Source organism: Bombyx mori, chromosome 9 (assembly GCF_030269925.1).
Source record: "Bombyx mori chromosome 9, ASM3026992v2".
Classification (NCBI taxonomy): Eukaryota; Metazoa; Arthropoda; class Insecta; order Lepidoptera; family Bombycidae; genus Bombyx; species Bombyx mori.
Genome location: NC_085115.1, coordinates 15,308,657 through 15,326,992, shown reverse-complemented (window position 1 = coordinate 15,326,992; position 18,336 = coordinate 15,308,657). Strand labels below are relative to the sequence as shown.

General features: G+C 38.5%; 2 protein-coding genes and 1 long non-coding RNA gene across 22 annotated transcripts in view; 1 reads left to right on the top strand and 2 right to left on the bottom strand.

Annotated features, from left to right (window-relative positions):
- Positions 1-6,703, top strand: part of LOC134199408 (uncharacterized) — a 333,027-nt gene extending 326,324 nt beyond the window's left edge. Inside the window, exon 2 of the long non-coding RNA XR_009973896.1 lies at positions 6,574-6,703. This is a non-coding gene — a long non-coding RNA (uncharacterized LOC134199408). The remainder of the gene's footprint in view (positions 1-6,573) is intronic.
- Positions 1-18,336, bottom strand: part of NimB (nimrod B) — a 660,573-nt gene that overhangs the window by 48,525 nt on the left and 593,712 nt on the right. The gene's annotated exons all lie outside the window — the stretch shown is intronic.
- On the bottom strand, positions 359-18,031 carry LOC101740249 (mucin-2). Of its 20 annotated transcripts, none has more exons than XM_062670232.1 (9): positions 17,964-18,029; positions 8,187-8,449; positions 7,639-7,765; positions 6,003-6,114; positions 4,272-4,389; positions 2,313-3,193; positions 1,518-1,775; positions 1,020-1,145; positions 359-833 (listed from the first exon to the last, which is right to left on the bottom strand). In XM_062670232.1, exons 2-9 carry the CDS (start codon positions 8,303-8,305, stop codon positions 550-552), a joined length of 2,025 nt encoding a protein of 674 aa, XP_062526216.1. In that variant the 5' UTR covers positions 8,306-8,449; positions 17,964-18,029; the 3' UTR covers positions 359-549. The 20 variants fall into 20 exon arrangements, with proteins under 20 accessions (XP_062526216.1, XP_062526217.1, XP_062526214.1 ...); XM_062670233.1 differs by having other exon boundaries at positions 8,187-8,383; positions 17,964-18,023; XM_062670230.1 differs by having other exon boundaries at positions 8,187-8,405; positions 17,671-18,018.

The window sequence follows — 18,336 nt, the reverse complement described above, 5'->3', positions numbered from 1 at the left end:
TTTTTATGTCTAAATTGACCGGACTAGATGTATATATAGCTTGAGTTTATTTAGACGAGGTTTGAAAAGCATCTTTGCGTACTGCGGTCTGGCTGTATCCTAAAATGTTCATGCACTACTAAATCAGGTGGGACTCATATAAGGCATTAAAGAATTGAGACTCTCCCGGTTTTTTTTTGTTTTTTTTTGTTGCCAAGCCGCTGCCTACCGCTAAAATTGGTTCATTGGGCCCATTAGAAGGAAATACATGCTAATGAGTTTTTTGTATATGCGTGTCCCTTATGTTAATATGGTGATTAAAAACTAATCGTATCGCTAGTTGCGACCACACAAAATAACATTCTAGAGATAAACGAAATTTGTTTTCTCAATATTTTATTTATTTATAATTTTTACGAACACTAAATAATTTTGTGTAAATATAATTAAAATGTTTTATTGGAATCAAAATCTTTGGTATTCAAAAACTTATTTTAATGCCATCTACCGGTAAAGAATAGTACTAAAAGCTTATTTTCGAACCGAAGTAGATAATTGGATAAAATCAAGTCATAATTCCGTCACAGCTTCGCCGTTCATGTTTAATATTTCCACCGCGTGTTCTGACGGGGGTCTCCAGCAAGGGATCTCGGCGTACAGCGGTTCTGATGTCGTGTTATCGATAATGTCAAGTCTTGCTTCTCTTTTTAAAGATTCAATAATTGTTTCGTCGGTCATGCAATGTGTACGTAGTTCAGTGCAACACGTCATAGATGGCGCTAGTGAGCAGCGTCCATCTATCGATAAATTGTGACTCCTCCTAGGCAAATGGTCGTAGTGACATTCCAAAATATCTAAAAAAAAAGTAACATTAGGCTTTACTAGTGTCCAAATTATTGTTATTTAACCGTAATTGTTGATAATTCAAGATTTAGATACATTTTTAAGCTATTCGCTTGCGTAGGCATATTAAAGAAAAACACAAATTTTATTAGTTACTAGTCAACACAAAAACTACATATTATGTCATATATATTTACCTCTAAAGTTTTCGAGCATAATTGGCGAAATCGATTGAACTACGACCGGTCTCATGAACTGTTTCAAGTTACGATCCAAAGTTGAGATCGGTTGGTAGTGACACGACAGTCCCGTTGAAGGTAATTCTGCAAAATAAAATTTAAAAAGATCTATCAATTTATAAGCTATGTATTAATTAACAACTTAACTTAATTAACAACTAACGACCCCTAAGTAATTGAGCTAATTAACCATCAATACCTAATATGTAGATTGAAATTTAGGTGGGCTTAAAATAAATCGAAGCCATACTATGCATAAGAAGAGCCGCTTTTAGTGTGGTTTGTGAGGGAGCTTTAACTATGAATGTGGAAGGCTTTAGAGAAAGAGGTAGACCTAGGAAGAAATGGATGGATTGCGTGAAAGACGAGGGAGCAGACGACACAGGAGAATGATGATGATGAAGAGCTGCTTCTCACTTTTTCATCTTATCGCACTAATAAAATAGACTTACTAACCTGGCAATGGCGAATGGAAAATACTCCTCACATAAGGTGGCGGTGCATCATCATTATGTGGAATATCTTGCATTCTATCATCCGTCTTCCTGACTTCGTCATATCGTGGTCTTTTGCATCTCTCAATCATTACAATAACAACGGCTACTGTGATTATAACTATCATTATACCAACCGCTATGCTGACTACCGACGTTAAGTCCACGGAAGACCTTCCCATTTCTTTGTCTCCCATCACAGCTGTTATGTGTTCAGGCTCTGTCAAAATATGAAATATTTCTTCATCCACTGGGTTATCCGTCGTCACTATGTGTATAAAGTTAGACTTTTCATTTCCCGTAGTTGAGTTGTTACTGGCTGTTTTATTAGCTGTTTTTGTAGAACTTGCAATTTTCTCTGTAGTATGTTCATTAAGTGAACTTGTTACTTCGATCATGCGATTAGTTTTGTTATCTGTTAATCGTTTTGCTGGTACCGGCGTGCTTTTTAATCTATTGGTTATTTGTGGTGTCGTAAATGAAAAGTTATCTGTCTTAGTTGTTGGCTTTACGGTTATTTGCACGGGGATTGGCTTAGTGAATCCTTCGGTTGTGTGTTGAGAGCGTGTTGCGTTCTGTTTCTGGGTCAAATAAGTCACAGTGGTTAAGGCTATCCGCTTAAATGTTACATAAGACACTGACGTGGGTATTATGGATACTATTATTGTCTTCGGTGTTGTGTTCGGATTGTCATTATTGGCCGCAATCCTGTGTCTCGATACATCGTATATCGTTTTCTTAGATTCAAAAGTATCACCTTTTTGCGCCGGCTTTATCCATATTTCTTTGGGTTTAAAATTGGTAGTTGTTAGCCGCGTGGTAGATTCTGGTTTTTTAGGTAATTCGCTTAGAATTTTTGTTGTAGTTATATTTGTAATATTGTTCAAACTAGTCGAATTTGATGATAGATCATTATTTGTTTCGGTCCGAAAAGCGCTTTGGCTTTTCGTTGTCATCTTAATTGGCTCAGTGGTTGTTTGTAAAGTTTTTTGTTCTTCACTAGTAATATCTGTGACTCCCATTTCTGTCGTAGCATTTAAACGAAGAGTGGCAGTAGAATTTTCACTTATAATCTTTGTGGCTATTACAGTCATGTCTGTTGTAGACTCCGTGGTGACAGAAGTGGTAGGTCGCTGTCTATTTTCCATTTGTCTGTTTATATTTTGATTAGAGTTAATGTTGCTTCCTTTGTTAATTGAAGATTCGGTTGTGTAGATTTCATTGCTGGTCGCGTTCGTAGTTTGTATCTCAGTTCTTTCCGTAGTATTTTCTATTATAGTGTCCTCGAAGTCAACGGTCTTATAAGTGGTCGAAGCAATTTTCGTTAGAGTTTCAATAGCACTATTTGTTAGTTTCTTCGTGGCGGACATACCGGTTGTAGCGACTGGAGTGTTTCTAGAAAATTCTTCGCTCATCCTTTCAGTGGTGGCGTTGAGAGGGGGTGTAGTCGAAGTTTTTGTTGTATACCCAATTGTTCCGGCAGTAGTCCTTTGAGAAACGGCCGAGGGAGTTTCAGTGGAAAGTTTAACTATCGCAGTGGCAGGCGTGGTATTAATTCGAGCAGGAATTTTAGTTGTGGGTTTCTTTGTTAGTTTGCTTACTGTGGCTGGCGTTGTAGTTGGCATGCTCAGCTCGCAACTGTAAAAAGAAAATATTGGCAGTAGAGAAGAAGTAACAGATAAGTGCGTTTAAGCTGTGGGATATTCTAGAATAACGTCTCCCCATCTCTTCACGTGGTTGCCGTTAAAGGCGATTCACCGGAGATTGGGTGGCAGGGCTCTGAAAATTATAATTCTGTTAGATAGGGTAGCGCAGGTAGGTACCACCACCTGCCTATTTCTGCCGTAAAGCAGTAATACGTTTCGGATTGAAGCGTTGCCGTTGTAACTATACTTGAGACCTTAGAACTTATATCTCAAGGTGGGTGGCGCATTTACGTCGTAGATGTCTATGGGCTCCAGTAACCACTTAACACCAGGTGGGCTGTGAGCTCGTCCACCGATCTAAACAAAAACAAAAAAAAAAGACAGCGTCACCCTTCCTTCTTCGTTACGCCACCAAATACGGTCATTCTGGTTTGAATGATAGTTAAGTTGATATTTTAATGCTTTTATATTGAATGAGAGTAACCGCATAAATGGGATGACCTCTGAGCTAGTGACTCCTCTGTACCGAAGAAGGCACGAATATTTTCATGAAAATAAAAAATAGGTTATATTTTTATTGAAAACTAGTTGACCCGGCAGACTTCGTAGTGCCTCAATCGATAAAATAAACAAAAGGAATCCGTCCGAAGGGGGACACATCAAAAGAAAAACAAAAATGTTATTTTTATTTAATTCCGAGCATTTACATATTTATTTTCACCTTTTAAACCTTCTCTGGACTTCCATAAATAATTCAAGACCAAAATTAGCCAAATCGGTTCAGGCGTTCTCGAGTTTTAGCGAGACTAACGAACAGCAATTCATTTTTATATATAGAGATAATAATATATAGATTTTGAACAGCTCCAGTCTGATAAATATATGGTTGGATTGCGTGTAGCGCGACCTCAAAACGACCTCAAAACTATCGGCGTCAAGAACTGGAAGTAGAAAGCCCTGAACAGAGCGGTCTGGAGAGACATACTGGACCAGGCTAAAGCCCACCCTGGGCTGTAAGGCCTAAGATGATGATGATGATGATGAGTCTGATAAATAGCAGTGGGACCTACCTCTCACCTTGCCATCCGTCTTCGCAACGGCACGTGCCGTCTACAGGAGAACAGGTCCCGTGGTCGCAGGGCTCACAATCGTTCACACAATTCGGGCCCCATTTGTTTGACAGACAATCTGTGTAGTTTCAAAATTCTTTTAACGATCGAATCTCGTGATCATCTCTTTCATATTTTTTTCTTTTCTGTGTCCATTTTAAGCGAATTCACTTAGTAGTTTAGAAGAAGAAGGTTCTACCATTCAAAATCACTAATATAATATTAGAACGTATTTCGAATCGCAATATGTCTTTTTTTGTGGCTTAGATGGGTGGACGAGCTCACACCTGGTGTTAAGTGGTTACTGGAACCCATAGACATCTACAACGTAAATGCGTCACCCACCTTGAGACATAAGTTCTAAGGTCCCAGTATAGTTACAACCCCGCCCTTCAAACCGATACTGCTTCACGGCAGAAATAAGCAGGGTGGAGGTACCTACCCATGCGAACTCACAAGAGGTCCTACCACCAGTGTCTTATGTATTTTAGCGCATGTAAAGTAGAGTGCTTGATGTATCACAGCGCGTCGCCGCTTGACTTCACTCACGACACCGGCTGCGTGGACAGATTTACTCGGATTTGCTAATATCATTAGTCACGCTTGTATATGATGTTATATATGTGTCATCAGTACAATTTTAAGTGACTATTGATACTAGTGAGCGCGCAGTAGTCGAAATTCGACTATAATTAATTGAAATTATAAGTTTGAACATTATTCTGGTTCTATTGTCAAAGACTAATTATATTTCTATAGTGACAGATTTCGCCAAGAAAGATAAACAATATTAACTTATTCTCAATTTGACTACAGACTTTAAGAAATAACAAAAGCTTGACAATAAACAAAGAGTATGTGTTGTGTGTCAAATACATGGTAGTGTGTGTAATATTCTCTTTATTGATTTAATATAATTTTACGCATTATTAAAAAAAAAATTACATTCTGCACTCCTTCTCTATATTCTTTATAAGTGTAAAAAGGGGTACAAAGTTTTTGCTTCACGTATTAATATATAGATTCAGTTCTACTTTTGATAATTGAATATGCTTCTACCAAAATGCTTTCAATAATTTTTGAATTAAATTTTTGACATACACAACAAAGCTTTTTTTATTGCCTTTCTAGGCAGATGAGCATACGGCCCGTTTGATAGGGAGTGGTTCCCGTCGCTCATGGACGTAAGAGATGCAGGGGAGCAGCCAGGCTACCGCTAAGTACTTTCGGCAAGCCTTATCTGAAGAGAAGTAGCGCCATCTATTGCCGAATAGTCGAACAAATATCGAAGGATCTAGTAGCACCTAGAACGCTCGAGAAGCACAACGCCATCTGTTGTCAGATAGCGGAATCACACATAGTACTTTCGATGTGTGTGTGTGTGTGTGTGTGTATGTATGACTTGTGGAATATTCTCGACGATTCTAGGGATTAAGTCTCGACTATAAAAGCGTTGCAGAGATGGCACGCAGTCAGTTAGTAATCGGAACTACTCGAAGCGAAACAGCGAACGGATCACCTGAAGCGAAGCGGAACAAGCGAATTGAGAGTTTTAAAGTGTTTGTTGAGTGTTTTAAGTGTTCTAAGTGTTGAATACAGTTTTTTAGTTATACTTTGGTAGAATTTATTTATTTATCCCGAACCCCAGCGCGTAACAATATCATAGTGCTCAGTATTATATTATATCCATACCCTCTGAACAACCTGGCCCAGTTTTTCCGTTAGGGCAGATCGGAACACAGGAGCCGTCCTTCATCTTGTACCCTTGGCAGCAGACGGCCACTTCTGCTGTCTTCTCTTCGGTCTGAGAAAGTTAATAGAAGAGTTTACATTTTCAAAATCTAGGGAATGTGCGATATGTCTACAACTCTTGAAGATCGATGTGGGTTTTCCGGGTGCTATGACATGTCCATCTTCAAACGAAGCTGCCAGAGAGTGCTTAACGATAGGCAGCGATTCGACAGAGCCCCTAACATTGCTCACTTCCAAGAACAACTCACAATCAGGTGGACCGTATGCTTGTCTGCCTACAGAGGCCGTATAATGGTGGTAGGACCTCTTGTACTGGAGGTAGAACGTGTTGTGAGTCCGCACGGGTACCACCACCCTGCCTATTTGAGCCGTGAAGCAGTAATGCGTTTCGGTTTGAAGTGTGGAGCAGCCGTTGTAACTATACTGAGACCTTAGAACTCATATATCAAGGTAGGTGGCGGCATTTACGTTATAGATGTCTATGAGTTCCGGTAACCACTTAACACTCCAGGTATGGTAGGCAGCGGCTTGGCTCTGCCCCTGGCATTGCTGACGTCCATGAGCGACGGTGACCACTTACCATCAGGTGGGGCGTATGCTCGTCTGCCTACAAAGGCAATAAAAAAAAATAAAAAAAAAAACACCAGGTGGGCTGTGAGCTCCTACACACATGGATGCCATTAAAAAAAAGACAATTTGTATGATGAAATGATTAATGATATCCGTATGGTGGTAAGCAAATCTTATAATGTTCAAGATTTATTTTCGGGTTAAAGATATTCTTTATTCTCAAAAGAATTACATAAATTTCTGTATTTTGTAATTTAGTATTTCCTGCAATATTTGCTGTCTCACAGGTTACTTTAACCGAATATTAGGGTCCAAGACAACGCAGTATCGGCCAGACACGATTCCGATCCGGTAGCAGTTCTGATTCATTCGCGAAGCAGCTACTCTTGAGTTGTTAGGTCTCCTTTGGAGGCGCTCGGGCAGCTGTTAGCAAATCCCACCCCTCCTGGCTGAGCCTTTGCTCGCCCACCTGTCCTGGTGGAACTGGAAAGGCCTCAGGGCCACCAATTATCCTTCAATCCTAAGTCGGCCAGCCATAGTCCTTAGTATATATACCGTGACAATAACTACCCCACAGTCAGAATTCAAGGTGGGTGGCTCATTTACGTTGTAGATGTCTATGGGTTCCAGTAACCACTTAACAACAGGTGGGCTGTGAGCTCGTCCACACATGTAAGCAATAAAAAAAATCATTACTGAATTTTTACTGGTGGTAGGACCTCTTGTGAGTCCGCACGGGTAGGTACCGCCTAATTCAGCCGTGAAGCAGTAATGCGTTTCGGTTTGAAGGGTGTTGGTGGCCGTCGTAACTATACTGAGACCTTACAACTTCTATCTCAAGGTGGGTGGCGCTTTTACGTTGTAGATGTCCATGGGCTCCAGTAACCACTTAACACCAGGTGGGCTGTGAATCGTCCACGCATCTAAGCTATAAAAAAAATATTGTGACAGAAACAGGTATTATTCCATCGCCGTGGTTATGTTTGTACAAAACTCTGGCTCTCACCTGAAGCTTGGTCAAGTCCCTCATCTCGGTGGTCCAGTTGGAGCAACGCGGGGGCATGGAGAAACACCAGACGTACGTCCGCACTGACATCGGAGCTCTGTACTTGACGCGTTTTGTTATGTTGTACCTGATATAGGAATGAATGCCGAATTAACATAACGAAGGATAATTATCACCACGATTCGGACCTTCTGGGTGGGTAAAATTCGAGACCTTTACGTTTTTTTAATTGCTTAGATGGATAGACGAGCTCACCGCCCACCTGCTGTTAAGTGGCTACCAGAGTCCATAGACAACTACAAGCGTAAATACCACCACCAACCTTGACACAAGAGTTCTTAGGTCTCAGTTGTAACAGTACGACGGCTGGTCTACCCTTCAAACCGAAACGCATCACTGCTTCACGGCAGAAATAGGCAGGATGGTGGTACCTACCCGTGCGGACTCACAAGACGTCCTACCACCAGTAAACATATCTAAGGAGAGTGACGGTATTTACTTTTTGAAATTAAACACATTAATTAAAAGCTTCATAAATGGCGACTTACTTCTGCTTGACGATGCACACGTTGGGTCCGCTTAGGCTCACCACTTCCAACAACACAGCCACTAAAACTGGCAACACTAGCCATAATCGTGTCCGAAATTTCACATGTCCTTGGTGCATTGTTAAATTTAATTTTCACTCATTTTTTATTTCCAATTCACATTTTTTTATTACTGCTATTTACTAATAACATTGCTTCTAAGGGATTTTTTACGCACTGCTATAGAGCATTGTATAGAGTATTGCCCGCCGACAGTCAGGTAACTTGGATAAAGTGATTGTGACGGGCAAAGTAGAAGGAAATAGACACCGCGGCTGATTACCTAGCCGTTGGTGTGGTCAAATAACCGCCCTAACTGGGTGCCAGTCGCAACCGCCATTCGAGAAGCTGAGGACCGGACGAGATGGAAACAGCTCACGAGACAGGCCACGGTCAAGTTTCAGGGACACGACCTTCAGAAATGAAGAGAGCGACGAAGAAGAAGAATAGAGTATTGATCTTCAATTAGACAGATATTTAGTATGGAATGGAGTCATTGATTATTGTCGTAGATATCTAAAGTGAAATGCTCAATGGCAAGCTTAATTATTGGAGACATATAACTCATTGAATCGATCAATAGGCCGATGGACGTAACTTCATGTTGCGCGATGTTTTTGAGGGCCAAATGTAGTAAATGACCTAATTGTAAATGGGAAATGACGGGTAGAATCGGTGTTTTGATTATTATTATTTTTTGCTTTGATGGGTGGGTGAGCTCACAGCCCACCTGGTCTTAAGTGGTTACTGGAGCCCATAGACATCTACAACGTAAATGCGCCCCCCACTTTGAGATATAAGTTCTCGGGTCTCAGTATAGTTACAACCCCGCCCTTCAAACGCATTACTGCTTCACGGCAGAAATAATAAATACCGCGACGCGATTTGCATCATGTTCCTGAACAATGACGTCATTGTATAAATAGTGCTGTCCTTGTCTAGCCTAATTTTTAAGTAATGTTAAAACTTCCTTTTCAATTAATAGATTTTAAAACCGTACTTTCGTCTACCGTGTCTTCTATTGGCTTTTAATATAAAGAAGGTGTTTGACAGCTGTCAGACTGACATCTGTTTTTTTTTTTAATAGGTAATATTGTCAAAAGCATTCATATGAATATCTAATCAACAGGTGGAAAGTCTTCAGTCCATCTAGAAGCAGCCACCACTCGTGCATACTTCGAGAATAAGCTCGTCGTAAAAGCATTCATTCGTTCAAAGCTCTGATTTATTTGTTTTACTTACTAATTATACATTCTCCCACATACGTGTAGGTTATAAGTATCTAAATTTTAGAGATCGTTTTTTTTTTTTGCTTAACATGCTTAAGGCCAACCTGATGGTGAGTGGTTACTGTCGCTCATCGACGTCAGCAATGCCAGTGGCAGAGCCAAACCACTGCCTACTATTTAATACTCTCCAAAAACCTCGTTTGTAAAAGGACATGTCGGTCGGGAAACACCGTGGAGGGGAGCTCATTCCAAAGCCGGATGGTACGTGGCAAAAAATATCTCTGAAAACGCACAGTGTATGAACGCAGTGGCTCCAGGTAGTACGGATGAACACAAAACCGTACTCCGGTGGCGGGCGATGGTAAAAACGAGGTGATGGTATCATCTCAAATAATCGCAGCCAAAAAAACCATATCGACACGATCATATAGTTCAACTAATGCAGAGGGCATGACTATGTATATCACCAGTCAAATGGGCTCTATGTCCATCTGCCTATGGAACAGTACAAATACTATAATATGTGTCGTCACGATACGCCCATCGAGTGGTTAACGTTGAACCCTAGTTCAAATACGGCCAATTTACAGTATCTCCCTCCATTAGTCGGCGGATGTGGGGTCAAGTAACTCGAAAGATGGGGGCCTGCGGGTCCTCGCGCTAATTGTCATAAATGACGTGTGATGAACATTGCGTAATAAAACATACACACGAAATATAGGCTGTAGTTATGTTTTTTTTTTTTTTTTTTTTTTTTTTATTGCCTTTGTAGGCAGACGAGCCTACGGCCCACCTGATGGTAAGTGGTCACCGTCGCTCATGGACGTCAGCAATGCCAGGGGCAGAGCCAAGCCGCTGCCTACGCTGTTTTGAATTAGCGCACGCTAGCAGATAACATCGAGTCATTACTTTTTTTTAATTGCCTAGATGGGTGGACGAGCTCACAGCCACCTGGTGTTAAGTGGTTACCGAAGCCCATAGACATCTATAACCTAAATGCGCCACCCACCTTCAGATATAAGTTCTAAGGTCCTAATATAGTTACAACGGCTGCCCTATTCTTCAAACCGAAACGCATTACTGCTTCACGGCAGAAATAGGCAGGGCGGTGGTACCTATCCGCGTGGACTCACAAGAGGTCCTACCATCATATGTAAAGTTGGCTGTAAAATTGCATATACAGTCATATGGTTCAACCTATTACTAACGCCATCTAGGTAATGAAGTAAGAATAGAATACATTACTAGGAATTAAATCTTATACTTAATAAAACCACCAACGCCATCTAGGTTATTTATGAATTAACTTTTATTGATTTGGTGTTCATAGAATTGTAGAAGTTAAGGTTTTCATGCTATTTTGCTGGTGGCTCTGCCTACATATGTATGTGACGATGAGACGCAGTGCTGCGAAAAATCGGCAAAACAAATACAAAGACATATAGCCCTTGTTCATATTAATGCATTTATGTTTTTTTTTCTCTCCAGGGTAACAGTAAATTGAATACAAAACACGCGAAACTATCTATCTCTGTGTATTTTCTTCGGTTTTTGCGAGACGTAGACATGATTAATTGATTGACATGATATCCTGATAGAAAAAAAGTACAAGGTAGAAACCCGACAGGTCGGACTGACCAGATTCGCACTACTCTCGATACCAGGGCCCGTGTTGGTCTACCCTCGGGGGGGAGATAGGAACAAATGGTGTCGATTGATCCACAACAAACTCTTGTTGCAAGGAAGTGGTCATGACCCTCAGCATTGAGGTAACCGAAAGAGGAGGTGTGAGCAGACAATATTAAAACAATTTTTCTGGTGTACGTGACAATTTTGAGAACTTTGCTACGGTCAGCTAGAAAGGGGACGGCCCATTTCAGGCCCAAAGCGGACAATAGATTAGAGAAAAAATACTTAGTGCATTAATTTTGTCATAAATAAATATGCATTTACTTTCTTCCAAATAAGCGCCACTACAGTTTACAATTAGTAGTTTAAAAAAAGTAACTCTATTGAAAAAAACAAGAATTTTATTTTTGCGGGAAAAATATTGCCAACTTCAAAACCTTTTACGTATTAAGTAAACATTTTAAGTATATAAAAAAACATATAAATAAATCATTTTAAATATTATCATTAATCAATCGATTTTAATCGATTTTAAGCACATAAAATAACATCAAAGACATACCCATTGGACTTTGACTTGTTACTATACTTGAGACCTTAGAACTTATATCTCAAGGTGGGTGGCGCATTTACGTTGTGGATGTTTGTGGGCTCCAGTAACCATCTTAACACCAGGGTGGCTGTGAGATCGTCCACCCATCTAAGCAATAAAAAAAAAACTTAACTTGTATTGTTATTTAAATATGTACAACTAAAACAAAAACATAAAAAATAAAATATAATGTGTACTCGTAAAAAAAAGATTAAGAAATAAATCCAATATCGGTTATTTAAAAAAATGATCGATATATGAATTTCATGTAATTATTTTTCTTTATACTGACAACACTGATTTTAATCTGACTGACTGACACTTCGCTTGCTGCTTGTGCTTGCGTTCAAAATGGATGTGTTTTGATTTTTCTTCGATTTATTTTGCTTTTATCAATAACGTTTCTGAAACTGAATGGCTGAAAACCATTGTGTGAATTGTGGTTTTAACCTGACCGAGATTTAAAACCAAAAAAGATATGCTCTCCTGTGCTATTTATAGATGATTTACTAATTGTGTATGAAGATGAAGAAAATATAAAATAATATAGATATTTAAAGAAGTATGTGTGTTTTTTATACCCTAATAACTACAATTGGATAAAAATACATTAGGAACATCTTAAACATTAAAAAAAGAAAAGTTCTTGAGGTATTTATATAGAAAATTAACCTCAAAACGAGTTTTTTATTTTTATTATATTTTTTATAATAGTGGCGTCAATTTCAATATATTTTATAGATATCTAATACATTTAAGAATTTGAATCAGTCCATTTTTATAGTAATATTTAATGTCCACCTTGGGCCTAGCACACTATGGAGAGTGGGCAATCCCCTTTGTAGGATTATACATTTTGGAATGTTTAAAAAAAAAGGGTGCGTGTACTTATGTACGCGCGTAAGAAGTTATTCTTTATTTTTATTAAATCTATTTCTTTTTTTTTAAATATTAAATAATTAATAATACATATTTAACGTTTAATAATTTAATAATATTTAGTATGAATTATATTAAATAATAATTTTGCCATTTATAATACTAAAAAATGAATAGCTAATAACACTTTTTTACGAGTGTACATGCGCGAACGTTCACCTGCGGCTATATTCAGACTCGCCAAGTTACGTCGGTCGTATTGTAATGAGCGATTTAGTGGGCAACTTCATTCTGTTAATTTTGCGTCACGGTGCGCGCGCATCGTAAGATTTCACTCTCATCAATTTTTCATAACGCGCCTAAAGAAGTATAACTTCAAAAAGCAAAGATAATCAATGTTCTTGAAAGAGCAAAACCCTACTGCCCCTCTCTTAACGCTACTCACAATTTATTATATTCAATTTGAAAACTACTTTACGTCTAATGTTGAAGTTTATGACCTCCGGTACCGAGTTCGTATACTACAGGAAGTGCAAATTGTTAAAAGATATATCAGAGGCGTTGACCTCAGTTCCCGCGCAAATATATTTTGCCTATCGCCATTTTGATTGTATAGGCAAAAGCAGATGAAATGCGAGTAAAGAAATAATCTTACCGTACATATATTCATTTAAATATTGATTACGTATTAAACTTTACAGCTGCACAAAAAGGATGTGATCTATATAGATAGGATATTGCGTAGTTTGTTGTCGACGCTAGTGATAATGCATCAAAGAATTATTATTATTTTTTTATTTTATTTTTTTATTGCCTAGATGGGTGGACGAGCTCACAGCCCACCTGGTGTTAAGTCGTTGCTGGAGCCCATAGACATCTACTACGCAAATGGGCTACACACCTTGAGATATAAGTTCTAAGGTCGCAGTATAGTTACAACAACTGCCCCACCTTTCAAACCGAAACGCATTACTGCTTCACGGCAGAAATAGGCACGGTGGTCGTACCTATCCGCACGGACTCACAAGAGGTCCTACCACCAGTAAATCATGAGTCGACATTAGTAAAAGAACAACTGTGCAGCTATTAAGCCCAGTTTGAAGAATTAAATCATTGTCTCCATCAGATCGCCTGGGAGAGGTATGCCTATGACTTATTCATTACTTTGTTCGAGAAATCAATTTACGAATAACTTTAATGAGTAGCAGTCCGTGAGCCTTGCTCTAATAGTGCCACACCCGGTATGGTCGTACCATATTACCATGTCTCGACCCTGGAACCTGTACCGAATTGGGTCGTGAGTTAGTCTCCTTATCTACATCAGTGAAAAGGTCATTCTGTGTGCCTGCACGGATATGTACCGTAGTTTAGCCTTACTAAAAGTTCTATATTCTCAATCAATTGAAACTTCGTTCTCATATCTTAAGTTTGATTATTTGTTTTGGCACCCAAGTCAGAGGTATATGGCAGAGCATACGGATCTTCCGTTGGCAGGTACACATGCATTTATAATGCCAGGGACACAGATCACAGTGCCGGACATCATTTTGTGATATGTCTATGGAACATGGAGACAACTTTACATGCACTCACCACATTAGTGAATAGATATCAGATAATATCAAATAAAGAGTATTCTCCTCGGTTTACGAGAGTCGTCGACATAATTTTGATTACTTTAACGGTTTTATCATTAGATTAAAGTCAATAAAGGGGTAAGGTCAGTCGTTCTTGACCATAAAAATTGTAAACTATCCGTAACATTGGAAATAATGTAATAAAATTAAAAAAGACGCAAATTAAACAGTACATAGACGTACTATTAATTAGGTACATTATTCCTAGATTAACTCTTTCACATAACAAACACACTCTCACAGATTTCAAGTTAGACTAGCGACCCGCCCTTGCTTCGCCTCGGAAACATTATATTCTATTATTGATAGCTGAGTCCTGCGATGTTACCCGCGATTATTTTCGTAGCGCGGGTGACGCCGCGGGGCAAAGGTAGACTAAAAAAAGTAGTCTAAGTTACTCCTTATATCATCAGCTATCTATCAGTGAAAGTCTCGTCAAAATCGGACCATCCGTTCCAGAGATTAGCCGGAACATACAGACAGATAGAAATTTAAAAAAAAGTTATTTTGGTGTATGTGCCGTATATATATTCATATGCATGTAGTAAAAAGCGGTTATTTCAATATTACAAACAGAAACTCCAATTTTATTTATATGTTTTAGATTAAACTTTACTTATTGGCGACCCTAACAAAGGAAAACGGAAAGACAATATAAAAGATGAATCAATTTAACCTTAAATTCTTCCTAACCGAAAAAGTATCGGCATTTTCAGTATTGGGGATTGCTCAAGTACATCTACCAGAGGGCCAATCTGTTTAAAACCTACCGTTTGCCTTTCGAATAGCTACCGTCCATTCCCAAACGCATTATCAGTTTATTGAGAGCCGGAAACATCTCGTTACGTAGGGGGCCCACCGGACCTAGTTACGCTAAGTGTTTATGACAAAATATTTTATAGTTTTATCCTCCTCCGTGATTGATTGGCTGGATCTCTAGTACAAACGCTCTGTGTTGGAATTTATGTTGGTTTTAATGACACCAATCTGGAACTTTATGTTTTGGTTAATGTCGCTCTAAGCAGATAAGATATGTATATGAGAGCTTCTAGAATTTGTTTAATACCAAATACCAAAGAGTCTGATTTCGACCGGAAATCATGTTCGAACGTGTCAGGATCAGTGTCGATTAATATGGTTAAAGAATAAAGTGCCAATGGTGTTCTAAAAAAACGTTGCTATTCCTTGTCGAGGCGTAGGATTGTTCGGCCGTAAATACTCTTCTTACGTCTAATTTGACGGTTCGTATCTTTAGTATTATATGGAAGGTATCTTCTATTATAAGGTATCTTTAAGTATCTTGATTTTTATTTAAATATAAGGTATCTTTATTATTATTTGGAAGGGAAACCCAAAATTAGTAAACAAATATGTAGCACGTGTATATTATAGGTATATAATGTACTAAATAAATATACCTAATGGTCGGCTAGTAAAATTATTTTACGTACATAAAGGACATGTTCAAGATTTGCTGCTGATATCTATGTCACTCAAATACTAGAAACTATAGAATTTGATTAATGTTAATTCTAATCTGACAGATTAAGTTTTATTTGTGGTGAGATGTTATCTTCTTTTTTTTTTTGCTTAAGATAAAAACCAATCATCTCATAAATTCTCCAGCAACCTGCCATCAGATCAAACCTGCAGTTACGACACTGATCTAGAGATAAGTTTTTCAAATAGTTTGAAGGGTGGGACAGCCGTTGTAACTATACTGAGACCTTAGAAGTTATATCTCAAGGTGGGTGGCGCATTTACGTTATAGATGTCTATTGGCTCCAGTAATCACTTAACATCAGGTGGGCTGTAAGCTCGTCTACCCACCTAAGCAAAAAAAAACAATCATATTATTATTCTTAACTAAACTAGTGTTAGCGGTTTTATTCAATGACCACCATGTTTTTTCCTGAAAATTCGTTGTATAGGACCAATGAAATTTGGAGTGAATATTTTATTATTACGTGGTGTCCCATGTTGAATGTCCGACGGAAATGAAGCGTTAATTGATAATGCAGCATCACAATGCGAACATGACTGTTTAATTGACACAACGAGCGAAGCATGTGTCGGCGCGTTAGTGCAAATGACAACTTTGCACGCTATGTCCAAAATGTTAATCTAAAATAATTTAAAGTACTTTTACGATTTATATCTTTCATTTTACTCTTTCGGAGGGTCAAAACGATCATTTAAACTGTAAATTATGCGCTATGGGACTAATGGAAGGGGAAGGGGAAGGTTAGGGACTAAGGGAAGATCGAAGAAAATGAATATATAACATTACATGAATTGTTTGTTCATTCTCGAAGATTTTCAAAGAAGACTTAACAGACAGTGCATCATTTGACACAACGAAATTTATAAGATGTACACTAAAAGCTCTTTATATGCGGCGTATACATATTATATTCCGTAAATTCGTCGCGAATATAGCAATTGAGTGGCACTTTTTTTTAATCCGCGAATATTGAAAACGCAAACCCAGGAGGCGCGAATAACTGTGCAACACGGAATAGATAAATCTGTGCAATATAAATGCGAGATAAAATCTTCTGAAAAGTGTCTGATGACTTGTTTAAGACTTGTCATATGAATAAAAAAAGGTCGTTGTGTCTTAAAGCATAAGACTTCCCAACGATGCGACAATGTCAGTGTTCAAATCGCGCAGACGGATGATACCATTTGTTTTAATAAAGCACGTACTTAATGAATGATCGACTACCAGCGTGTACTAATAATAAAAAGAAGAAAAAAACGCTAAACTATAATTTACGTTATTACTGCATAATTGAGATATGGACCGGACCATAAGTTGGGGACCGATATTGGGTTTGTCACCACTTAACACTAGGTGGGCCGAGAGATTGTTCACCCGAATATGTAATAATAATGTAAGTATTACGCATTTTTTATTTATTTATTGAGGCTTTACGGGCTACTTGATGTTAAGTGGTTATCGGAGCTCATAGATATCAACAACGTAAACAAATTTATAGTTCTCTTGAGAAAATTTTTGTGGAAGTGCGCGTTTGGGATGGTATGGGCATTTGATGAGACGTTAACTATGAATGTGGAAGGATATAGAGGAAGAGGTAGACCTAAAAAGAAGTAGATGGATTGCGTGAATGTCGGTATGTGTAAGAGAGCAGTGAGCGAAGAAACGGTATATGATAGAGGAGTATCGAAGGATAAAACATGTTGCGCCGACCCCAGGTGACTGGGAGAAGAGCAGGAGAATGATGATGAAGAACTGAGAGAGAAAAGAAGAGAGCTACTGATCCGATGTAAAGTAATTCTCTTCTAAACACTTTTGTTAAAAGTCGTCGCCTTAAAGAATAAAACGCACGTTTCGTGATGCGAATGTGCCGATATTTAAACCCTATAGTTACCAATTTTTGGAAGCAACGACGTACCTTCCGCGATGAAGATATTAATTACATCTATGAGCTCAAGTGGCCACCAAATGAACTCACCAAATCTTCAAGTGCACTAAAATAAAACACGCAGAATAAAAATTCAAGTAATTATTTAGATTTTTTGTTCCCTCCACACGTTTGCATACGTCAGTTTAAATTTACTCCTAAGAATACACTTAACATTACAAACATTACAAAACAGAATATTATTTGTGCCGAATAATCGAACCAATAACTCTTTAGTTAGATACTGCTAAGCCATAAGCGCTTAAAGTACTTATTTAACGTAATTGACGATTTTAGATCACAAATAAAGAGTTTTAACACGTCACTGAATCTTTCACAAGTACCAGGCGCACAGAATCGTTAAGGAGTATACATGTGTGTCCCGACGAAGCTGGGGCAGAACTGGGAACGCGGGAGCCATTGGGACGTCGCCATACTAAGATAAACAAGCAATAATGTTGCAGGGGATGCGGGAATGTTATTGTCTGATTATTATATCGTTTTACAAATAAATTTTGTTTCATTTTAACGTTCGAAAATTTGAAGCAAACACTATCTATGCTTCAGAGATAGATAGATGTTAGATTATCATAAGCGTAATAACGTAGTCGATTTTGTGAGTGGATGTCGTATTCTTTCTTTTCTTAATCGGTCTCTTCATTGCTGAAGGTCGTGTCTAGCGAATTGATCACTCGATTTACTATCTTCACATCACAC